Consider the following 25,835-nt stretch of genomic DNA (forward strand, 5'->3'; position numbering starts at 1 on the left):
CTTTGAATGGTGTATCAATACACCCAGTCACTACAAAGATACAGGCGTCCTTCCTAACGCAGTTGCAGTAGAGGAAGGAAACTACTCAGGGATTTCACCATGAGGCCAATGGAGATTTTAAAACCGTTAGAGTTTAAATGGTTGTGATATGAGAAAACTGAGGATGGATCAACAACATTGTAGTTACTCTACAATACTAACCTAAATGACAGAGTGAAAAGAAGGAAGCCTGTACAGAATAAAAAGTCAAAACATGCATCCTGTTTGCAACAAGGCACTTAAGTAATACTGCAGGAAATGTGGCAAAGAAATACATGTTTTGTTCTGAACTTCATATTTTCAAGCATGGTGGTGGCTGCATCATGTTTTGGCGTATGCTTGTCATTGGCTAGGGAGTTTTTGGGGGGATAAAAAATGAAGTACACCTATAAGCACAGGCAAAGTCCTAGAGGAAAACCTGGTTCAGTCTGCTTTCCAAGAGACACTAAGAGATAAATTCACCTTTTAGCAGGGCAACAACCCAAAACACAAGGCCAAATATACACTGGAGTTGCTTACATTGAATGTTCCTGGGTGACCTAGTTAAAGTTTTGACCTAAATCGGCTTGAAAATATATGGCAAGACTTAAAAACGGCTGTCTAGCAATGATCAACAATCAACTTGAAGATTTTATTTTAAATGGGCAAATATTGTACAATCCAGGTTTTCAAAGCTCTTAGAGACTTACTCAAAAAGACTCATCTGTAAATGCCGTCAAAGGTGCTTCCACAAAGTATTGACTGAGGAGTGTGAATACTTATGTAAATGAGATATTTTTGTATTTTATTTTCAAAGAATGTACAAAAATCTATAAAAACATGTTTCCACTTTTTTCATTATGTGGTATTGTGTGTAGATGGGTGAGAAAAAAATATTTATTCCATTTTGAATTCAGGCTGTAACACAACAAAACGTGAAATAAGTCAAGGGGTATGAATACTTTCTGAAGGCATTGTAGTGTCCAGGCACCCCATTTTAAGTTGTTTGACCACTGTAAAAGGCCAGCAACACTCGGTATTATTCAGAGCCCCATGAAATGACACCCTATATAGATTATACAGACCCTATTGAGTACCCTCCAGCCAACTTTTATATTGGCACAAATACTCGTTTTTTCTCTATAAGCCCATATGTAATGCATATACAGTGATTTGCATTAAGGCCAATGTAATGGCCAGAGTAAAAGTCCAGCAACACTCCGTATTATTCAGAGCCCTATGAAATGTACAAAATATATAGATTCTACAGACCCTACTGAGTACACCTTACCCCACTTTTACGTTGGCACAAATAATAGTTTTTTCTCTATAAGCCAATATGTAATGCATACACAGTAGTGGAGGCTGCTGAGGGGAGGACAGCTCATAATAATGTCTAGAACATTCCAGTTTATATTATGAGCAGTCCTACCTTCAGCAGCCTCCACTGATATACAGTGATTTGACCTTGAAACATGTTTTAAAACCCACATTTTATGTAAATGCCACCTAAATATGAACACATATGAATCATTGTTAATGTTTAGACATGCATTTTTCATACATCATAAATAAATACAGGTTAATGACACTTTTCTACTATTACGTGGGGGACCTTTATTTTGACAATTTCTGACGTTCCGTGACCCGGAAGTACTTCTTTAATGTTGTTGACGAGTCAACGTTATAAACAAAGTCTCTGCAAGATAGTGCAGTTTCTCAAGTAAATTAACGATTTCTAGTGATTAGAAACAAAGGGAGAACGTAAGTAGAACATTCTGGTACTTCAGTATTCGATATGTCAATGCAATTAGCTGGAGGTTTACAAGCAATAGTATTTGTGTGATACATTTTTTTTTAAATCGTTTGCAGTGGCTAGCGAACGTTAGCTAATATTGATTTGGGTAACACCAACAACCTAGTTATGTAGCTATCACCTTGCCCAAACCGGCTGCGCGCGTGCGCCATCGTGCGCTATCGGGCATAAATTTATTTTGCCCCCCCACACCAAACGCGACCACGACACGCAGGTTAAAATATCAAAACAAACTCTGAACCAATGACATTAATTTGGGGACAGGTCGAAAAGCATTAAACATGTATGGTAATTTAGCTAGTTAGCTTGCACTTGCTAGCTAACGTTAATTTGTCCTAATTTAGCTAGCTTGCTGTTGCTAGCTAATTTGTCCTGGGATATAAACATTGAGTTGTTATTTTACCTGAAATGCACAAGGATCTCTACTCCGACAATTAATCCACACATAAACGGCCAACCAAATCGTTTCTAGTCATCTCTCCTCCTTCCAGGCTTTTTCATCGTTTAAATTATATGGTGATCGCATCTAAACTTTCATTGTATTACCATGACTACCGGCAAAACAGTTCGTCTTTCTATCACCCACGTGGGTATAACCAATGAGGAGATGACACTTGGGTACCTGCTTCTATAAACCAATGAGGAGATGGCACATGGGCACCTGCTTCTATAAACCAATGAGGAGATGGGAGAGGCAGGACTTGCAGCGCAATCTGCGTCAGAAATAGGAACGACATCTATTTTAGCCCATGGTGTCAGACGCTAGTTGGCGCATGCAAGTAGTGTGGGTGCAATAATTCAATAACATGGATTTCTAAATTTATTTTGCGACGCTCGCTCACGCCACGTGTCCGGTCTGGTCAGCATGTTATCAGAGAACTACACTCATGTTGGTGGCCTTGCTCTGCATTCCTTGTGCTTGTCTGTTAGCTAACTAACGCTAATGACGTGCTGTAACGTTAGGTCACTCTCACGGTCTTATATATATATTGTAACGACCCTGGGTTTATAAGCGTGGAAATCGACTCTGCCGCACGAGCATGCTTTTGCGGCACAGTCGATAGCGCGCCGGACCTCGGGCTAGAAGGTCGAGGGTTCGAGACTTGATCCCTGCCTGTTTCATTACAATATATATATATATATATATATATATATATATATATATATATATATATATATATATATATATATAGCATTCTGTTAGTGGCAAGGGTTTTATATCATTTAAATTTAAAAACTCTTAAGTGTTGAACCAGGTGTAGTTTTTTTGTACCAGTTCATAAACCATGTGCCATGGAATTGGTACATCTAAAATCTCTTCTCATTTATTTTGCAACGTTTATGGCGCAGCTGTCAACATTGTTGTCCTCAAATTAAACTGGTATATATATTGAGGAGGCCAAGATGGCGGCTTGAACATACGCTTTTTTACCGAGCTCCGCACCAAACTTCAGAAAGATTGTGAAAAAAACAAGTTTACAGTCATTACTATTACTGTTCTTATTTGTTCAAGATATAAGAACTTTCCTGTGACTGGAATAAGAATTGGATAATTTATTTCGGCATGTACATGCGAAGACGTGACAAAAAAAGAAAGGAAGAAGCTAGCCGTTCAATTGCTAATCAACAAGAGAGAAACGTGCTTATAGACAACTGCCATAACTACCCTTGCCCTATGGATAATATCATGCTTTCGAATGCTGTTGAAGATGACAAATTCCCCCCTTTACCGGTTACTCCGTGCAAACCTCCACCCTCCAAAAAACCCAACATGAACTCTGACATCGTGGCTACCCTCTCCTTACTCATCAACTCCAGGTCTGACGCCATTGAGAAAATGGTAGACGCGACCACCATGGTTATCGAAGGCTTGAAAAGACTGGAGTTTGTATGTGGTGAAATCAAGGATGTGAAAATGAGAGTGGCAAAAGTTGAAAAAAGTGTCGAAAATAATAACAATGTCTACCATAGACATCTCACTGATCTGGAACAATACACAAGAAGATGGAACCTGAGACTCTACGGCTTGCCAGAGGTGGAGAATGAGGATGTGCGAGGAGAGGCTATCCGCATCTGCCAAGAAGTTATGCCAGCAGAGAAGAACAAAGTTGGTGATACCATCGACGTTGTGCATCGCCTCGGCAAGAAACAACAGCAAAACGATTCAAGACCAAGTGGTATCATCATCCTCTTCACTGCCAAATTATACAAGGATGCTGTCTGGAAAGCTGCTAGGAAGAACGCCTTCCTTCAGAGCCATGGTATGCGTTTCGCCGAGCATCTCAGCCAGGAGGACATAGAAAGAAGGAACAAGTTGTGGCCAACAATCAAGAAAGTACAAAATGAGGGAAAGGCTGCTTACTTCAGAGGACGAGGCTTCGTCAACGGTTCAGAAATCCATATTCCTCCCTAAAATCTAACCAGAAGGAACAGATTGATGGTTTCGGCCATGGTATTCTCATTTTCATTGTATTGTTTAACTTTACCTAACAAGCATCAGGTGACGATTTTTCGGAATACTCAGGTACTTCAATTTATTAGTTTGGTCTTGTATGACGAGAAGGCCTATTTTGTTTAAACTTACGAAGAAGACTGAAAGTTGTATTTATTTTTTATGTATGCAAGTAACTAAGATACTGTTTTTAAAGAGCATACAGGTCTGCTCTGACTTTACACGGTTGTTCTATTTAGTTATTAATACTTATTTCCAAGTGAAAAAGGTCTTAGGAACATGTATGTAAAACATTTTTTATTCAATTTTTTTATGATCAGTTTTCATATGCACTTAAAATAGTAGGTACCCTTTTATTTAAATTATTATTTTGTATTTTCTCAGAATTGTTCCTGATTACACTAAAGAGGGTTTTTAGTCTCTTACTACAAAGAACCCTTGGTTTGGTCTTGAACATAATTTTCAGTTGAGTTGAATTTCAAAAGCCAGACAACATCTAGCTCAGAGTTTATGGAATGAGCTATTTTCACTTAAAGTTGACTTAAATGGTGCAGATCTCGGTTCCTAATGGCTTACGTTCACTGCTCCTCCGTTTTTGACTCATCCTACTACAGTTTATACTTTTATATAATCTTTGTTTTGTCTTTGTCTATAGTTTCTCTGAATGCTAGGGGGTTACGAAACAATGTGAAGCGCAAGGCCTTATTTTTATTTGCTAAACAATTTCGAACAGATTTTTGCTTTTTTCAAGAGTCTCACTCAATTTCGGCTGATGCCAACTTCTGGAGGTCACAGTGGGGCAACGATATTTGGCTTTCCCATGGATCTGAACGCTCCGCTGGTGTCACTACAATGAAAAATACCGTTGGTAATATTCTACACTCGGAATGTGACCCCTTTGGTCACTTTATTTGTCTTGTGATCAGTTACAATGACATTATGCTCATTACTGTAAACTTCTACGGGTACAACACCAAACATGAGAATGATGAGTTGCTTGAATCTATAGAGAAACATATACTTAATTGGTTATCTACATTTCTGAGTTCATTATTATTGATAGGAGGGGACTTTAACATTACTATAGATAATTCAACTGATAGATGCCCCCCAGGTAGGCCAACCAATCAGAATTTGGGTTTAATACTTTTAATGGAAAAGTTTGATCTTACTGATATATGGAGAGAGAGGTTTCCGGCCGACAGATCATTCACTTGGAGTAACAAAACAGGTTCCAGACAATCCAGAATAGATTTTTGGCTTATATCCAAGTTTATTGATAGTGAGTGTGTTACTACAAATATTTGTACTACTCCCCTCACAGACCATAGGGCCATTTACATTGATATCAAAATATTTACCCCTGATACTAACCTTGGTAGAGCATCCTACTGGAAGCTAAATAGCCCATTATTAAATAATGATATAGTTAAGTTTGAGGTTAAAGATCTGCTTTCACACTTTTGGTAAAGGGCTTGTGAAGAAAAATCGTATTGTAAGAACTGGGAGCTCTTTAAATTTGAGGTGTCCAAATACCTTAGAAAATATGATAGTAATCTTGCTAAGAGCTGAGGAGGAAAAGGTGATCATTTAAGATAACTTTCCTTTCTCAGAGGTCCCCAGCCGGCCTCTCGGGAGGAGAAGATGGAACTGATTGAGTTACAAAATAAACTGGATAACATATATATATATATATATATATATATATATATAGATAGATAGATAGATTAAAAGCAGGAGCCTTTATTAGATCTATGAAAAAATGGATTGAGGAGGGAGAACAGAATTCATCCTATTTCTTTAGACTTGAGAAATTTCACTCTATAAATAACACTATCCACAAGTTAAACATTGATGGTGTTATTACAGATTACCAAAAATTAATCACTAAATAATGTAGCAATTTTTCCAGAAAATTGTATAGCTCTACGTACTGTCAGGAATCCACAGATATGTTTTTTGACTCACTGAATAATGTTCACTCCATCATATATATATATGAATAGAATATAGATAGATAGATATAGATATAGATAGATATAGATAGATATAGAATCTAAACAGTGTGAACCCATCAAAGTTAAAGAGATTATTGTCTATCAAACATCTAAAGAACAATAAATCACCAGGTGTTGATGAAATTACATCAGAATTTTACTAATTATTTTCTGAACAAGTAGTTCCCTTCCTATTTGATGTCTTTTTAGAGTATTAAAAACAATGTTCTCCCTCCTACAATGAGTCAGGGGTTAATAACACTGATACTTAAGCCTAAAAAAGAAGTGCTGCTCATCGATAACTGGCGTCCAATTTGTCTTCTTAATAATGACTATAAGATATTAGCCTTACTACTTGCAAAAATAATTAAAGAAGTCCTGGATGCAATCATTGATGAAACACAGTCTGGCTTTATGAGGAACAGACGTATTTCTAATAATAATCAGACTAGTATTAGACATACTTGACTACTCAGACCTAATAACCTAGGATAGCTTCATATTATTTTTAGATTTTTATAAAGCATTTGACACAGTAGAGCATCAGTTCCTCTTCCACTCCCTTGAGAGACTTAGCTTTGTGGATTTTTTTCTATGAGGCTATTAAGACTCTATACAAATGGTAACAGCTCTATCAAATTGAAATATGACACCTCACCTAGATTTGAGTTAGAGTGGAATTAGGCAAGGTTGTCCTATCTCTCCGTACCTATTTTTATTAATCAAACAAATTCTTTAAATAACAGTCCTGTACAAGGTATTTCCATAGCTGGTAAAGGACTTATTATAAGCCAGCTGGCTGATGATACTACAATTTTTCTGAAAGATGCTAACCAAATTCCCATATCGATCAATGTGATACAATCCTTTTCCAAAGCGTCTGGTCTATATCTTAACATTAATAAATGTGAACTCATGCCTGTCAAAGATTGTGTGACACCTTCATATTATGGTATTCCAGTAAAAGAACTTCCCTATTAAAAAAAAACAGAAGAAGCTAAATCAATGGCTACAGAGGTACTTATCTTTAAAAGGAAGAGTCCTAATAACCAAGGCTGACGTTATCTCTAGACTAACATATGGCGCTCTATCTTTCTATCTTGACAGTAAAATAAGCAAGGAGATAGACCAGATGCTTTTCAACTTTCTGTGGAGAAACCGTACCCATTACATTAGGAAAACTGTTGTATTGAACACTTATGAGAATGGTGGGCTGAATTTTCTGAACTTTACTACCTTAAATAATACTTTTAAGATCAATTGGATAAAAAAAATCCTAAGAAGACCTACTTCTATGTGTAATTTTATTCCTCATCATGTCTTCTCTACTTTTGGTGGCCTTAACTTCATGTTGGTTTGCAATTATAATATTGACAAAGTTCCAGTGAAACTTTCTGCTTTTCATCGGCATGTTTTCTTGTCATGGTCCTTAATTTATAAGCAGAATTTTTCTCCACACAGATATTATATATGGAATAATCTGGATATATTGTATAAAAATTCTTTGTTTTTAGAATATTGGTTCCGAAATAATATCCTATTGGTGAGCCAAATGGTAAATGCAGATGGTCTTTTACTCAGTTATAAGGAATTCTTATCACTTTACAAGGTCCCTGTAACACCTAAAGATTTTGTAATTGTCTTAGATGCCATTCCCTCAGGTTTTGCTTTATTATTCAGGAACGTGTCAAGACCTGACCCTCAGAGCCTACCTTCCGTTGACCCTGTTGACTCATCAGTAGGAAAGATTTGTTTCTCTTTTGGTCCATTCAACAACAGAGCGATACGAACCTTGTTTCAGCAGGATGTTGTATCTATCTATACCTTATGTCTTGCCTTATTGGAATGGATTTATTGATAATATCCGTTGGAAAAAAGTTTGGATGTTGTCATACACATACCTACTTGTTAACAAAATGTAAAGAAGTTTCCATTAAAATGATTCATAAATATTATCCTGCCAACCACTATATGAAAAAGTCTAAGGAAAACATCAACTCAAATTGCTCCTTTTGTAATGACAACCCAGAAACAGTGTTGCATCTTTTTTGGCATTGTATTAATGTAAGAAAACTGTGGCAAGACATCAGTAGATTTATAATTGAACACATTTATGAGGATCTTACACTATTGTGGAGAGATGTACTGCTTGGATTCTTTACCTATGATAGAAATAAGCTGAAACATTTTTGTGTCATTAATTTCATCATTCTTTTGGCCAAATTTCATATTCACAAATGTAAATTTACAAACAAAACACCACATTTTCTTACCTTACAAAAAGAAATTGAACTGTATTTTAAGACAATTAAATACTCTAACAAAAAAGCTGTTAGAATAATAAGTGTATGTATGTCCCTTAAGGTCCTTGTGTAATGTGATATTGTACACCCTAGCCCAATTGTCCTTTGTATATTATTTATATATACCTGTGTTCCCACATGTACTTCCTGTATTGATTTGTTGTTAATAAAATAAAAATTAAACTGGTGTATTTTTCTATTTATGCCAGTTCCTTTCAGCCATTTGGGCATGCCTTTTATTTATGTCCAGGATTCGAGATATGTTAGACCAGGGGTACTTAAATACTATTTTAGAAGGTACGGTCACACACATCCTAGCTACTGGTAGCTCAAAGGCCGGCAGATGGTGGTGATACTATAGTCGTTTAATCTTACCGTCCAAAGGGAATGGAAAGATTTTAATAACCAAACCAAGATAGACCACAGCCTGTTGTTTCCAATGGGAACAGATGAGTCATAGTGGGCAGAACAAGCAAGGAGGTGGGCAGAGCCAAGCGCGAGCTAGCGATATCCTATTGGCCTGTTCTAGCATACATCTGCATTTTCTGTTAGGGAACCCCTACTCTGTGAAATGCGTGTGCAATAACTCAATTCAACTTTGCACTCCTAAACAAGACATTTAAAACTTCGGCAAAGGCTAAAGTCTACAAAACGTAGTCCACTCTGTTTATTACAGATTATAGTTTTGGGAACAGAACTATTGAGATAAAATGTTTCATTTGCAGAATGTAGGACAAAATCCATCTCTTTCCATCTTCTCCCACTGCCCGTCAGTGGGCTTCCTCGTGGAAACACCAAGCTGTTTTGGCCAAATTTCATATTCACAAATGTAAATTTACAAACAAAACACCACATTTTCTTACCTTACAAAAAGAAATTGAACTGTATTTTAAGACAATTAAATACTCGAATAATAAGTGTATGTATGTCCCTTAAGGTCCTTGTGTAATGTGATATTGTACCCCCTAGCCCAATTGTCCTTTGTATATTATTAATATATACTTGGTTGGTTTACACCAACCTGGGGTAAACAGGTTCTACAACCTGATTGGCTGAACGCAATAGCAACATCCAGGACTAGCATTCCCAGGCATTACCCATTATCCAGTGTGGTGGATAATGGGTAATGACTTCCCCCTGTCAAATTGAGTTCTAGGAGGAAATCGTCAGATTTGCAGCCTGAATGGAGAATGCTTTAGGTACGAACCGGTCCACGGGGATACGTGTATTAGCCGGCTGCATGCATTCCCTTCGGATGGTAAGATGGAAGGCCTCAATGTGGCCATCTGCCAGCCTTTGGCCTAGCTAGGTGACAAAGGTCCAAATGGATATTGTAATTTGTCAGTGTAGTAACAAACCCCCACCTCTCAACAATGCGACCCCAAACTGTTCACACATCTTGTTGGCAGATTTATTTTTATTTTTGCGGTTTCAAAGCTAATTTCCTGCAGTTCTACACATCTTGCCATGGGGCAGAGAGAACATTTAGCCATTTTAAAGCAAAATTCCTGCAATTCTAACATTTCCTGCCATTTCTTGTGTATTGAGATACTTGAGTAAAAACATGAAAAATAATCAATTGGGGCTCCTGGGTATGTAACTTGGCCATGAGAACTACAAGATTTGGATAGCAGCTTAGCCTAAATTACCTACCTAGATAACATGGCTTAGTGGATCAATTGGACATTTCTGACCGGTTATAATCAGCTCTGTTAGTGAATGACAAAAAAAATTTAAAAAAATGCCCACCAAAGGTTTCTTTTTTTGTTGTTGTCTGGACCCACGGTCCGTATTGACCCCGTTCTGGGTCTGAATACAGACTGCAGTCCACCTATCAGAGTATGTGAGCGGAGCGAGATTCCCAAAGGCTGGAGCGTCGGTCCTTCTCGCCCGCTCCAGTAGCACCCACTTCATGAGCTCAAGGCATGCCCGGCCCAGTATGTATTTGTAGTCTATTTGTGTGCTGCAATAGCCCCTTGCTTTAGCTACTTTAGTTTGCTAAATATTTTCATAAATAAACTGTTATAACACAGGTGCAAATCAAGGTGACTTACAAAGATGAAGACCAAGGGAGGGAGTGCAGTGATGTGTTCACAACAAAAAAATCATTGTGGAATCTGAAAAGACATGTATCCCGAAAGCATGATGGTGTACTTACTACGTGCACATGCTAAAAGAAAGGAACGAGGTGGGTAGATCACCAAGTGTGCCATTGTAGCGAAGTATTTCAACAAAAAAATCTGATCTTAAGTTTTGTTCTTTTTGTTCTATTATCTATACAATAGGCCATAATTGATTTTGGCCCAATAGGCCTGGCATATTCCCACGTTCAATGAGCTTTCTGTTTTGATTGGGTTGTTTGGCCTAAACCTTTTAGGCCTAACTATAGAAAAACAACTACATCTCTGCCCAGCAAGGCAAGAGTGGCCAAAAGGGTGCTTAGCATTCCCAGTGGCTCTGCAAGTGCGGAGAGGATATTCTTCACTGCTGGCCTGCTATCCGGGCACTGTCGCATGAACCTGAAGCCACAGATGGCCAAACTCGTGTTTTTAAAAATGTATTAGTAAAAAAAGCACTAAGTAATTTTGTTTAATTTGTATCAGTCACAGCCTATTTGCACAATTTATAGACTATAATGATTTAATACAATGAAATGTTGAAATGCTGCGCGCTTTGTCCCTACCAGCCTATGGTGTTGCACTCGCAAATGCTTCACAATGTATTTCTTTGTAGGGTATAGCCTTGGAATAATATAGCCTAAATTCATGTTCGTTCCTTCCTAGGCCCCCTGTCTGGCTCCTGACCTATTTAGTGTTTATATGCTGTTTAATATGACATGTAGCCTATTTGAAATGATGAGCGCTTCTTACATCCACCTTTTCATGTTTATTAACATACTTTTCATTCAAATCATATGGTTTGGTTTCAATACTTCAAAACTAATTGGTAGGTCCAGCTAGTCACAAAAATAGTTGTGTGTGTTGGTTAAATTGTGATTTTAATGAATTGAGCGAATTTGGAGTGGCCATTTTTTTTCTCCTTTGAGCGCAGAGCAGTTTTAAGCTGATCGGTTGGAAAGGATATGGAGCACCCGATTTTTATGTATATATTTGTAATAATAATTACAACAATACTGAATGAACAATGAGCACTTATTTTAACTTAATATAATAAACTCACCAAAAAAAGAAACGTCCCTTTTTCAGGACCCTGTCTTTCAAAGATAATTCGTAAAAATCCAAATAACTTCATAGATCTTCATTGTAAAGGGTTTAAGACAATAACAGCTTACAGACGGTAGGCAATTAAGGTCACAGTTATGAAAACTTAGGACACTAGAGGCCTTTCTACTGACTCTGAATAACACCCAAAGAAAGATGCCCAGGGTCCCTGCTCATCTGCGTGAACGTGCCTTAGGCGTGCTGCAAGGAGGCATGAAGACTGCAGATATGGCCAGGGCAATAAATTGCAATGTCCGTACTGTGAGACGCCTAAGACAGCACTACAGGGAGACCGGACGGACAGCTGATCGTCCTCACAGTGGCAGACCACGTGTATCAACTTACTTAATGCAGCTGGTGGCCACACCAGATACTGACTTACTTTTATTTTGATCCCCCCTTTGTTCAGGGACACACTATTCCATTTCTGTTCGTCACATGTCTGTGGAACTTGTTCATTTTGTCTCAGTTGTTGAATCTTATGTTCATATGAATATTTACACTTGTTAAGTTTGCTGAAAATAAACGCAGCTGACAGTGAGAGGACATTTCTTTCTTTGCTGAGTTTATATAAATAATATCTATTTAGTCTCAATAAATAATCAAACATGTTCAATTTGGTTTAAATATTGCAAAAACACAGTGTTGGAGAAGTAAATGTGCAATATGTGCCATGTAAAAAAAGCTAACGTTTAAGTTCCTTGCTCAGTACATGAGAACATATGAAAGCTGGTGGTTCAATATTCCCAGTTCTTCAATATTCCCAGTTGAGGTTTTAGGTTGTAGTTATAGGAATTATGACGCGTCGACTGTTTCTCTATACCATTTGTATTTCATATACCGTTTGACTATTGGATGTTCTTATAGGCACTTTAGTATTGCCAGCCTAATCTTGGGAGTTGACAGGCTTGAAGTCATAAACAGCACCGCTTCAAGCATTGCTAAGAGCTGCTGGCAAACGCAATAAAGTACTGTTTGAATGAATGTTTACGAGCCTGCTGCTGTCTACCACCGCTCAATCAGACTGCTCTATCAAATATCAAATCATAGACTTAATTATAATATAATAAACACAGAGCCTTTGGTCATTAATATGGTCAAATCCAGAAACTATCATTTCGAAAACCAAACGTTTATTCTTTCAGTGAAATACAGAACCGTTCCGAATTTTATCGAACGGGTAGCAACCCTAAGTCTAAATATTGCTGTTACATTGCACAACCTTCAATGTTATGTCATAATTATGTAAAGTTCTGGCAAATCAGTTCGCAACGAGCCAGGTGGGCCAAACGGTTGCATATGCCCGGACTCTGCTTGCACTGCACGCAAGAGAAGTGACAATTCCCCTAGTTAATATTGCCTGCTAACATGAATTTCTTAAGTAAATATGCAGGTTTAAAAAAATATACTTCTGTGTATTGATTTTAAGAAAGGCATTGATGTTTATGGTTAGGTACATTTGTTCAACGATAGTGCTTTTTTTCGCAAATGCGCGAAGTTAAAGTAGGCTGTGATTCGATGATAATCAATGCGGTGCCTGTTAATTTATATGCAACGCAGGACAACCTAGTTAACTACACATGGTTGATGATATTACTAGGTTAACTAGTGATTATGTGAAGATAGTTTTTTTTTTTATAAGAAGTTTAATGTTAGCTAGCAACTTACCTTGGCTCCTTGCAGCCACAAGGTCCTTTTGACGCTGCACTCGCGTAACAGGTGGTCAGCCTGCCACGCAGTTTCCTCGTGGATTGCAATGTAATCGGCCATAATCGGCGTCCAAAAAGGCTGATTACTTGAAATCGGCCCTAATTAAATCGGTCGACCTCCATTTCCAACCGTGCAACTCTGCTCACATACTCTGCCACTTATTTAGTATGGCTTCCGTTAGACAGTGTCAGCTGTGTCTGCCACCTTAGCTGAATAAAACCTCGAATTTGATCTCCCTTTACTCCACAACACATGATATGCAGGATTTCCGTTGGCCTGTAATAGCCGATAAATAAAACGGGCGCCGGCCAATTGTCCAGGAGAAGAAAGAAAAATCGCATTGCAGAATAATGCTTTTTAGCCTATTCATTGATTTTAAATAACAGTTGATGGAAATACATTTGGCTGGTCATGCTTATTGGTCTATAGGTCAATTTGCATAATTTAGTGGAATTCAATTAGTAGGTGTGTATTTTGTTAGTCAATATGTTTATCACGCATACAGACCCTATGAGTTTATACATACTGTACGGTGCTGCACGGACACAGCTTTATGTAGACATGAGTTATATTAGCTATGATTTTATAACTTCCAAGACTAAGCTTTTTACAAGTTATTTACTTAGAATTCCTGCCTTTGTTTCATTGCAGGAAAGAAAGTTACTAGTAATGGTGTGGGTGAACATGGTTTTGTAAATTATTCAATATATATTCCATACCATTGCTTTCTTTTAGTTAATTTCATATTTTTTTGCCATTTCAGAGATGCAGTCGCAGGTAAATCACAACTTCCACCCAGAGAGTGAGGTGAACATCAACAAGCTGGTGAACATCAAGCTAACTGCATCCTACACCTACCTCTCCCTGGTATGGTCTATATAATATGTACAGTGCATTCGGAAAGTATTCAGACCCCTTCGCTTTTTCCACATTTGTTATGTTACAGCCTTATTCTAAAATTGATTAAATGAACATTTTCCTTGTCAGTCTACACACACAATACCCCATTATAACAAAACAAAAAGTTTTTTTTAAAGAAATGTTTGCAACTATCTAATGTAAAGTGTTAATTTTTTATTAAGTATTCAGACTCTATGCTATGAGACTTGAAATTGAGCTCGGGTGCATTCTGTTTCTACAACTTGATTGGGGTCCACCTGTGGTAAATTAAATTAATTGGACATGATTTGGAAAGGCACACACCTGTCTATAAGGTCCCACAGTTGATAGTGGATGTCAGAGCAAAGACCAAGCCGAAGGAATTGTCCGTAGAGCTCCGAGATAGGATTGTGTCGAGGCACAGATCTGGGGAAGGGGTACAAAAAAAAAAACATGCGCAATCGGAAGAAGAGCCTTGGTTAGGGTCATGACCAAGAATCCGATGGTCACACTGACAGAGCTCCAGAGTTACTCTGTGGAGATGGGAGAACCTTCCAGAAGGACAACCATCTCTGCAGCACTCCACCAATCAAGCGTTTATGGCAGAGTGGCTAGACTCTTCAGTAAAGGCACATGAAAGCCCGCTTGAAGTTTGCCAAAGGCACCTAAAGGACTCCGACAATGAGAAACAAGATTATCTGGTCTGATGAAACCAACATTGAACTCTTTGGCCTGAATGCCAAGCGTCACGTCTGGAGGAAACCAGGCACCGTTCATCACCTGGCCAATACCATCCCTCCTTGTGAAGCATGGTGGCAGCATCATGCTGTAGGGATGTTTTTCAAGGACTGGGAGACTAGTCAGGATCAAGGGAAAGATGAACAGCGCAAAGTACAGATCCTTGATGAAAACCTGCTACAGAGTGCTCAGGACCTCTGACTGGGGTGAAGGTTCACCTTCCAACAGGACAACGACCCTAAGCACAAAGCCAAGACAACACAGGAGTGGCTTCGGGACAAGTCTCCGAATGTCCTTGAGTGGCCCAGCCAGAATTCGGACTTGAACCCAAACAAACATCTCTGGAGAGACATGAAAATAGCTGTGCAGCGACACTCCCCATCCAACCTGACAGAGCTTGAGAGGATGTGCAAAGAAGAATGGGAGCAACTCCCCAAATACCGGTGTGCCAAGCTTGTAGTGTCATACCCAAGAAGACTCGAGGCTGTAAATCGTTGCCAAAGGTGCTTCAACAAAGTACTGAGTAAAGGGTCTGAATACTTAAGTAAATGTGATGTTTTTGTATTTTTATACATTTGCTCAATTTCTAAACTTGTTTTTGCTTTGTCATTGTGGGGTATTCAAATCAAATCCAATTTTATTTGTCACATACACATGGTTAGCAGATGTTAATGCGAGTGTAGCGAAATTCTTGTGCTTCTAGTTCCGACCATGCAGTAATATCTAACAAGTAATCTAACCTAACAATTTCACAACTACCTTATACACACAGTAGTATAAAGGAATGAATAAGAATATGTACATAAAAATATATGAATGAGTGATGGCCGAACGGCATAGGCAAGATGCAGTAGATGGTATAGAGTACAGTATATACATATGAGTAATGTAGGGTATGTAAACATTATATAAAGTGGCTAGTGATACATTTATTACATACATTTTTCCAATATTAAAGTGGCTAGAGTTGAGTCAGTATGTTAGCAGCAGCCATTCAATGTTAGTGATGGCTGCTTAACAGTCTGATGGCCTTGAGATAGAAGCTGTTTTTCAGTCTCTCGGTCCCTGCTTTGATGCACCTGTACTGACCTCACCTTCTGGATGATAGCGGGGTGAACAGGCAGTTGCTCGGGTGGTTGTTGTCGATGATCTTTTTGGCCTTCCTGTGACATAGGGTGGTGTAGGTGTCCTGAGGGCAGGTAGTTTGCCCCCGGTGATGTGTTGTGCAGACCTCACTACCCTCTGGAGAGCCTTACGGTTATGGGCCTAGCAGTTGCCGTACCAGGCGGTGATACAGCCTGACAGGATGCTCTCGATTGTGCATCTGTAAAAGTTTGTGAGTGATTTTGCTGCGCCGCCTTCACCACGCTGTCTGTGTGGGTGGACCATTTCAGTTTGTCCGTGATGTGTACGCCGAGGAACTTTCACCGTCTCCACTACTGTCCCGTCGATGTGGATAGGGGGCTGCTCCCTCTGCTTTTTCCTGAAGTCCACGATCATCTCCTTTGTTTTGTTGACATTGCGTGTGAGGTTATTTTCCTGACACCACACTCCGAGGGCCCTCACCCTCCTCCCTGTAGGCCGTCTCGTCGTTGTTGGTAATCAAGCCTACCACTGTAGTGTCGTCTGCAAACTTGATGATTGAGTTGGAGGCGTGCATGGCCATGCAGTCGTGGGTGAACAGGGAGTACAGAAGAGGGCTGAAAACGCACCCTTGTGGGGCCCCAGTGTTGAGGATCAGCAGGGTGGAGATGTTGCTACCTACCCTCACCACCTGGGGTCGGCCCGTCAGGAAGTCCAGGACCCAGTTGCACAGGGCGGGGTCGAGACCCAGGGTCTCGAGCTTAATGACGAGTTTGGAGGGTACTATGGTGTTAAATGCTGAGCTGTAGTCGATGAACAGCATTCTTACATAGGTATTCCTCTTGTCCAGATGGGTTAGGGCAGTGTGATTGCGTCGTCTGTGGACCTATTGGAGCGGTAAGCAAATTGGAGTGGGTCTAGGGTGTCAGGTAGGGTGGAGGTGATATGGTCCTTGACTACACTCTCAAAGCACTTCATGATGACCGAAGTGAGTGCTACGGGGCGGTAGTCATTTAGCTCAGTTACCTTAGCTTTCTTGGGAACAGGAACAATGGTGGCCCTCTTGAAGCATGTGGGAACAGCAGACTGGGATAAGGATTGATTGAATATGTCCTTAAACACACCAGCCAGCTGGTCTGCGCATGCTCTGAGGATGCGGCTGGGGATGCAGTCTGGACCTGCAGCCTTGCGAGGGTTAACACATTTAAATGTTTTACTCACGTTAGCTGCAGTGAAGGAGAGCCCGCAGGTTTGGTAGCGGGCAGTGTCAGTGGCACTGTATTATCCTCAAAGCGAGCAAAGAAGTTGTTTAGTCTGTCTTGACGGGGCTGGTTTTTCTTTTGTAGTCCGTGATTGACTGTAGACCCTGCCACATACCTCTCTTGTTTGAGCCGTTGAATTGCGACTCTACTTTGTCTCTATACTGACGCTTAGCTTGTTTGATGGCCTTGCGGAGGGAATAGCTACACTGTTTGTATTCGGTCATGTTTCCGGTCACCTTCCCCTGATTTAAAAGCAGTGGTTCGCGCTTTCAGTTTTGCGCGAATGCTGCCATCAATCCACGGTTTCTGGTTGGGGAATGTCTTAATAGACGCTGTGGATACAACATCACCGATGCACTTGCTAATAAACTCGCTCACTGAATCAGCGTATTCATCAATGTTGTTGTTCGACGCTATGTGGAACATATCCCTGTCCACGTGATCGAAGCAATCTTGAAGTGTGTAATCCGATTGGTCAGACCAGTGTTGAACAGACCTGAGCGCGGGTGCTTCCTGTTTTAGTTTCTGTCTATAGGCTGGGAGCAACAAAATGGAGTCGTGGTCAGCTTTTCCGAAAGGAGGGCGGGGGAGGGCCTTATTTGCGTCGCGGAAGTTAGAATAACAATGATCCAGAGTTTTACCAGACCGGGTTGCGCAATCGATATGCTGATAGAATTTAGGGAGCCTTGTTTTCAGATTGTTAAAATCCCTAGATACAATAAATGCAGCCTCAGGATATGTGGTTTACATGGAGTCGAATGAAGTTCTTTCAGGACCGTCGATGTGTCTGCTTGGGGGGAATATACACGACTGTGATTATGATCGAAGAGAATTCTCTTGGTAGATAATGCGGTCGTTATTTGATTGTGAGGAATTTTAAGTCAGGTGAACAAAAGGACTTGAGTTCCTGTATGTTGTTATGATCACACCACGTCTCGTTAATCATAAGGCATACACCCCCGCCCTTCTTCTTACCAGAGAGATGCTTGTTTCTGTCTCGAGTGAGCCATGTTTCCGTGAAACAAAGAACGTTACAGTCTCTGTCTCTCTGGAAGGTAACCCTTGCTCGGATTTCGTCTACCTTGTTGTCAAGAGACTGGACATTGGCGAGTAGTATGCTCGGGAGTGGTGCGCGATGTGCCCGTCTACGGAGCCTGACCAGAAGACCGCTCCATCTGCCCCTTCTACGGCGCCGTTGTTTTGGGTCGCCAGCTGGGATCCGATCCATTGTCCTGGGTGGTGGGCCAAACAGAGGACCCGCTTCGGGACAGTCGTATTCCTGGTCGTAATGTTGGTGAGTTGACGTTGCTCTTCCTCCCGACTGTATGTAATAAAACCGAAGATTTCCTGGGGTAACAATGTAAGAAATAACACATAAAAATAAAAATAGTTTCCTAGGAACGCAAAGCGAGGCGGCCATCTCTGTCAGCGCCGGAAGTAACATTATTAGTATTGTGTGTAGATTGAGGGGGACACCCCCAATTTAATCAATTTTAGAATAAGGCTAACAACAAAATATGGAAAAAGTGAAGGCGTCTGAATACTTTCTGAATGCACAGAGTATACAAAACATTAAGAACATCTGCTCTTTCCATGACAGACTGACCAGGTGAAAGCGATGATCCCTTATTGATGTGACTTGTTAAATACACTTCAATCAGTGTAGATGAAGGGGAGGAGACAGGTTAAAGAAGGATTTCTAAGCCTTGAGACAATTGAGACATGGATTGTGTGTGCCATTCAGTGGGTGAATGGGCAAGACAAAAAATGTAAGCACCTTTGAACTAGGTATGATGGCAGGTAGGTGCCAGGCACACCGGTTTGTGTCAAGAACTGCAATGCTGCTGGGTATTTCACACAACAGTTTCCTGTGTATCAAGAATGGTCCACCACCCAAAGGACATCCAGCCAACTTGACACAACTGTGGGAAGCATTGGTGTCAACATGAGCCAGAATCCCTGTGGAACGCTTTCGACCATGCCCCGACTAATTGAGGCTGTTCTGATGGCAAGGGGGGTGCACAATTCAATATTAAGAAGGTGTTCCTAATGTTTGGTATACTCAGTGTATATCTTTATTTTCATTTATTACCCCTTTTTCTCCCCAAATTTGTGGTATCCAATTGTCTCATCGCTGCAACTCCCGTACGGACTCGGGAGAGGCGAAGGTCGAGAACCGTTTGTCCTCCGAAACACAACCCCCTCTGTCGCGGCTGGCAGCGACAGAGCCTGGACTCGAACACAGAATCTCTAGTGGCACAGCTAGCACTGCAGTGCCTTAGACCACTGTGCCACTCGGGAGGCTGTACTCAGTGTATATCTAGCCCCTTATCTGCTCTAGCCTACTCCGATAGGGCCCTCTCTCCTAAATGTTCTTTCTTATTCTTCCCTCTCCATGTTATTTTCATGTGTTTTAGTTCTTTGACTGGCACTGGCTATTTTCTACCCCATAGTCCACCATGTTATAAAAACGTGATCTGTTGATACCGACCTGTTTTTATCTAATGTGTATTTGTCTGTTCTCGCCCAGGGGATGTATTTCGACAGGGACGACGTGGCTTTGCGCAGCTTCTCTAGTTTTTTCCTGGAGCGCTCTGTGAAGGAGAGAGAGCAGGCAGAAAAATTGCTGGAATACCAGAATATGAGAGGCGGTCGCGTTCTCCTTCAGCCCATCGCTGTAAGTCACTATTTCTCCCCGGTTAACTACAAAACATGCTCACTCCTATTTTGCTTTTAAGGCCTTTGTACCTGGGCCCCGTGTGGCTCAGTTGGTAGAGCATGGCGCTTGCAACGCCAGGGTTGTGGGTTCGATTCCCACGAGGGGCCAGTACAAAAAAATGATAGAAATAGAAATTATGAAATCAGGTCAGGGGTCCACAGCTGCAGTTGGACCAGCAGCACGGAATCTGCAGCACGACCAGGGGCTCAGGTCATCCGGGAGGGGAGAGAGAGCGAGATTAGTGGGAGCATGCCCAAGAACACACAGTACACCAGAAAAGAAAAGCTGACCCTATCCCGAGACGGTGGGGTTGGGAGACACTGGTGCTGAACGGACCGGGACAACCAGGAAGAAGCTTACCCAACCACTGAGACAGTCGCCCTAGATCTTGTATGGGGAAAAAACAATACTATATGGTGCAATACACATTAGTACATTTGTTTAGCTGTAGCAGCTAATGACAGTCATGATACTGGTGGTAGAGCTGATGGCAGAGTTGTATGTCCCATCCACTCGCTTCAGGATGTCTGTCTGCCTTTGGTGCTTGGCCAGGAACCCATCAACGGCAGCTCTAATGGGTACTGTCCATCTGTGGTCAGCACGGGGAGAAGCTGGCAGAGGTGTGCTTGGCAGATCTGAGAGAGAGGCACAATGTTATTTTAATGAGAGTTCAGTCCAATTGACGATTCAATAGAAATCAATCTTCATGCTGATGATCTGTACGACGTGAGACGGTTAGCAATAAAGTACAAATAGATTCAAACATATGGAATATGATACAGATTATGCGCATGTGGTGGTTTCAAATAATGTTACTATTACTAGCTTGCTCTATCCCTGCTTATCCTGAAAATGTATCTGATATACAGTGCATTCAGAAAGTATTCAGACCCTTGACTTATTCCACATTTTGTTACGTTAGCCATTTTCCCCCCCTCAATCTACACACAATACCCCATAATGACAAAGCAAAAAAAAGTTGAGACACTTTTGAAAATGTATTAAATAATAAACTGAAATATCACATTGACATAAGTATTCAGACCCTTTACTCAGTACTTTGTTGAAGCTCCTTTGGCAGCGATTACAGCCTCGTCTTCTTGGGTATGACGCTACAAGCTTGGCACACCTGTATTTGGGGAGTTTCTCCCACTCTTATCTGCAGATTCTCTCAAGCGCTGTTAGGTTGGATGGGGAGCATCGCTGCACAGATATTTTCAGGTCTCTCCAGAGATGTTCAATTGGGTTCAAGTCCAGGCTCTGGCTGGGCCACTCAAGTACATCCACTCAAGTACACCACCATGCTTCACCGTAGGGATGGCGCCAGGTTTCTTCCAGACGTGACGCTTGGCATTCAGGCCAAAAAGGTCCATCTTGACTTCATCAGACTAGAGAATTTTGTTTCTCATGGTCTGAGAGTCCGTTTAGGTGCCTTTTGGCAAACTCCAAGCAGGCTGTTGTCCCTTTTACTGAGGAGTGGCTTCCGTCTGGACACTACCATGAAGGCCTGATTGGTGGCTGCAGAGATGGTTGTCCTTCTGGAAGGTTCTCCCATCTCCACAGAGGAACTTTGGAGCTCTGTCAGATTGACCATGGGGTTCTTGGTCACCTCCCTGAACAAGGCCCTTCTCCCCCGATTGCTCAGTTTGGCCATGTGGCTAGCTCTAGGAAGTCTTGGTTGTTCCAAACTTCTTCTATTTAAGAATTATTGAGGCCACTGTGTTGTGTACCTTCAATGCTGCAGCAATTCTTTGGTACCCTTCCTCAGATCTGTGCCTTAACACAACCCTGTCTCGGAGCTCTACAGACAATTCCTTCGACCTCATGGCTTGGTTTTTGCTCTGACATGCACTGTCAACTGTGGGAACTTATATAGACAGGTGTGTGCCTTTCCAAATCATGCCCAATCAATTGCATTTACCACAGGTGGACTCTAACCAAGTTGTAGAAACAAGGATGATCAATGGAAATAGGATGCACCTGAGCTCAATTTCGGGTCTCATCTAAACCTGTTTTTGCTTTGTCATTATGGGGTATTGTGTGTAGATTGATGGGGAGGAACTATTTAATCAATTTTAAAGTAGGGCTGTAACGTAACAAAATGTGGGAGAAGTCAAGGTCTGAATACTTTCTGAATGCACTAACTAGCTAGTTATTTAAAGTGAAACTGACAGCATTTTAACAACATAAACTTACTAAAATCTGTTAATATACACCACCAGGAAGAATGACTCTTTTTAATTCATTTTCTGACAAGCGAGCGCTTAGATATGGTCATATTCACTTTTTCATAAATTCTTAGTATACGTAATTCCCAAACATTCTAAGGCATTTGTGAAAATTCTATAGCAATATAGAGTGGGAAAGCGGTGGTGCGCTTGGACAATTTAAGAGACACTGCAGTAAATAAAACCTAATAAAAACATCTGTCTCGTCCATTTGCCACACAGGCCTGCCATCATTCACTTTTAACTGGACTGTGTGTTTACAGGCAGTTGCAACAGTGCGACTGTAGATCATTAGAACGCATTCGCCAGAAGCCACAAAATACACCAGAATGGATTTCCGCAAGTATGTCAATGCCACAAGAGTCCTCTTACATTTGGGAACTTTACAGTCCTATTGATCAAACAACCATGTCAAGTTAGGCTCTCTCCCTTTTAGTTATGCACAACAACAAGATCAACAACTAATGCTAGCAGAGCAAGATGAGCTAAAATCTAACGAAGTAACATTAGATAAACCCTCTCAAACTGTTTCAGCTAGTTGGGTGTCAAAATTGCACTGATAAACAATGGGGAATTGTAGATTACTCATCCTTCTGCAGCTTGCCTGCCCCCACGCTAAAGTTGGCTAGCTAGCTACTTCGACACAAATGAGAGAACACCTCACACGGACCTCACATTTGACTCACTCTAGCAGAGCTGGTTAGCTAGGCTGTTTGCATGTTATCTAGAGGGTTCATGACTAACTTTTAGTTTTTTTGCCTACTTTTACTGATACCGGTCATATTCAGCCGATTCGTAAATTCCTCAGTTATTCTGCACTAGCACATTGAGACAAGTGCTTTGAAATCGGAGTAGATAGCCAGTGTGAATTTGCGAAAGCAAGAGATATGCTAACTGGATAGCAGTCGTTCAAGTTCTTGCTAGCTTACCAAATGACACCTGCATCTCTAGCTGTGTATAGCCACCGAAAAACAATGAGGGGAAAAAGTCAGTCACTCCTCTCATGACATGACATCTTCCTAGCAGCTAGCTAGCGAACGTTAGGCTGTGTTTTTAGCTTGCTACATAAATAAATACGTTAGCCTATTAGCCACGTTATGGCTGATTTGTGATGATTGCCCTTGTTAGTTTGATTGTATTGACATTCCCAGCCTTAGTTACATTTGTCCATTTTTGTCCAAAATATTGAGTCATCGAAAATGAAACGGTGCATCCCGAATGGAGGCAGCAAACAATCTACCAGGCCAGCTGGGATTTACAACCTTATAGTAATATTTTTTGGACTACCAAGAAATGTATTGGTGAATTATATTAATCATGCATTGAGCTACATCCATCTATTCTGCCAACAATGCCTTAATGTATGTCATGAAATGTTGAGTCAAATACAACTTATTTTTTTGGTTTTGTAGCATAAACTGGGAATTGGATATGTTTGACTGATTTTATGATTCTGTTTTTCATATCTGCCATGTAGTTACAACGCTGTCAGTTCCACTTTAAGAAAGAAGGCCCGAGGGCGTGTGGAAATGATAGCTAACCAGCCATGTTATTTCAATGAAAAATTAGCTAGCTAGCATCAACTTTGTAGCGGTAATACTATGTGCAAACATTTTGTTTTAAATTCTTCATCCAATTTTCTCAACATCCTGTGGTAGCTTACAAATTATGTGAATGTAATTTTAACAAATTTGATCCATATTTAGCGACATCTCCCTCCCTGAGTTAGCGAAGCATAGTGACCGGCCGGAAGTCAAGCGGAAATGAAACCCCCAATATGGAATGTGGGAGGTGCTAGAATGCATTGTCCTGATTTTGTTATTCCGTCCGTTTTCCTCAACGCGGATTTGTCAGGGCCCTACATGCAGTTGTGATAGCCAAGTCACTGTGCCTGTTTGACTACATTGTAGGCGAACTATGAAGTATCACTAATCTACAAATAACCTTGCATGATGTATCCCAAATAACTACTCTGTGTGATCTAGATTAGCGGTTCTGGGCCTCGCCTTGCTCAAACTGATTCCTTCAAATGCGCGGTCTGTCTCTGTTTCAGAAACCCAGCAGGGAGGACTGGCGAGGTGGCCTGGATGCCATCACCTTCTCCCTGGAGTTTCAGAAAACCCTCAACACGTCCCTCCTCGAGGTGCACCGTGGTGCCAACACTCACACTGACCCCCATGTAAATCCATGATAATTATCCCATTGTGATGAACTGTTATGCATATTTTAATGGATGTTCAGTGTTATTAGATCAGATGTATTTGATAGCTATGTATAACTGAAGCTCATAACATCTATGTTGGTCTGTTAGTGATTTGAACAGATCAAAAAATTAAAAGGAGGAACAGATAGAATGTTGAAAGAATACCTGCAGAAAGCATGTGGCCTCCGCTGCAGTATGCATCTATCTCTATGATGTCAATGCTGTGCTGTCTGTTGTAACCCGGACATGACAATACAACTTTACTTCCTCTTTAGCTGTGTGACTTCCTAGAGCAGCACTTCCTGTCCGACAGCCACGACACCATCAAGAAGCTGGGTGACCATCTGGGCAGCCTGACCCGCCTCACTTCCTCTGAGACCCATGGCTCCATGGGAGAATACCTGTTTGACAAACACACCCTGTAAGACTCACAGCAAGAAGAGAGCACAGCTTTCACACAGGGACTGGAGTCTGGAGAGTTGTGCTGGGCAGAACGTCCTTTCTAACTGTGCATGCATTTCCGTTACAAGTAGCACTAAAGTGGGATTTAGCAATAGAACCACATACCTCTTACAGTACGTACAGAAAACAATGCAAGACAATGGAACAGTTGAATACCTCAACACCCATTTACCACTTCTGATGTGAACAGTGGTTACCACTGACAAACATAAAGGTGTAATGGGTTCGCACTCAAAAATGTCACATAAAGCTTACTATTCAATTTTTCTAAATTATTTTCACTGCATCAGGGATAGCGTACAAAGACGTTTCGCCTTTACATCCTTCAGTGTGTAGGTACAATTTTATTTTAATTCAAAACCACATTTTTAGAGAACAACCGATGAGCAGCAGGTACTTCTGATCAGGTTTGCCACTCATCTGCCAATCAGGTATGTGGCTTTTCTGGCCTACCTGTATACAAAGTAATACAGAATTATAGGGTATGGGAGTGTGCACGAAGGGCAACCGCCCCCAGGTGTCCGTTCACCTAAACAACTCTGGTGCTGTAAGTCAACTTGGTTTCTGCCATAGAGTTGATCAAGCATTCCAGCAGTAAATATGCTTCATTGTGTTGTGCATTCCTACATATTTCTGAATCAGTGCTGTGTTACACCTAGTTTCATTACTCCAAAAAGCAGCATATAATCAAATATGTTCTAAAGGATTTAATCAATAGTTGAATTTGAATAAAAGTAAAAGTAA

At 40.8% G+C, this 25,835-nt stretch overlaps 1 protein-coding gene across 3 annotated transcripts; it reads left to right on the forward strand.

The window, feature by feature from the left end:
• The first annotated feature begins 1,690 nt into the window (after positions 1–1,690).
• On the forward strand, positions 1,691–25,835 carry zgc:56095 (uncharacterized protein LOC406286 homolog). 3 transcript variants are annotated; one of them, XM_038991362.1, is made up of 5 exons: positions 1,691–1,782; positions 14,281–14,384; positions 20,010–20,156; positions 24,480–24,605; positions 24,905–25,835. In XM_038991362.1, the coding sequence occupies exons 2-5, from the start codon at positions 14,283–14,285 to the stop codon at positions 25,052–25,054; spliced, it is 525 nt and encodes a 174-aa protein (XP_038847290.1). In that variant the 5' UTR covers positions 1,691–1,782; positions 14,281–14,282; the 3' UTR covers positions 25,055–25,835. The 3 variants fall into 3 exon arrangements, with proteins under 3 accessions (XP_038847290.1, XP_038847291.1, XP_038847292.1); XM_038991363.1 differs by having other exon boundaries at positions 14,281–14,294; XM_038991364.1 differs by lacking the exons at positions 1,691–1,782; positions 14,281–14,384 and adding an exon at positions 18,655–18,773.

This window comes from Salvelinus namaycush, chromosome 4 (assembly GCF_016432855.1).
Source record: "Salvelinus namaycush isolate Seneca chromosome 4, SaNama_1.0, whole genome shotgun sequence".
NCBI lineage: Eukaryota > Metazoa > Chordata > Actinopteri > Salmoniformes > Salmonidae > Salvelinus > Salvelinus namaycush.

Bases quoted from the DNA above. Each gene is read 5' to 3' on its own strand.
- zgc:56095 (XM_038991362.1), top strand. From the start codon at position 14,283: ATGCAGTCGCAGGTAAATCACAACTTCCACCCAGAGAGTGAGGTGAAC. The intron at 14,385-20,009 runs GTATGGTCTATA...GTTCTCGCCCAG, and splicing joins CCTACACCTACCTCTCCCTG to GGGATGTATTTCGACAGGGA. The intron at 20,157-24,479 runs GTAAGTCACTAT...TCTCTGTTTCAG, and splicing joins TTCTCCTTCAGCCCATCGCT to AAACCCAGCAGGGAGGACTG.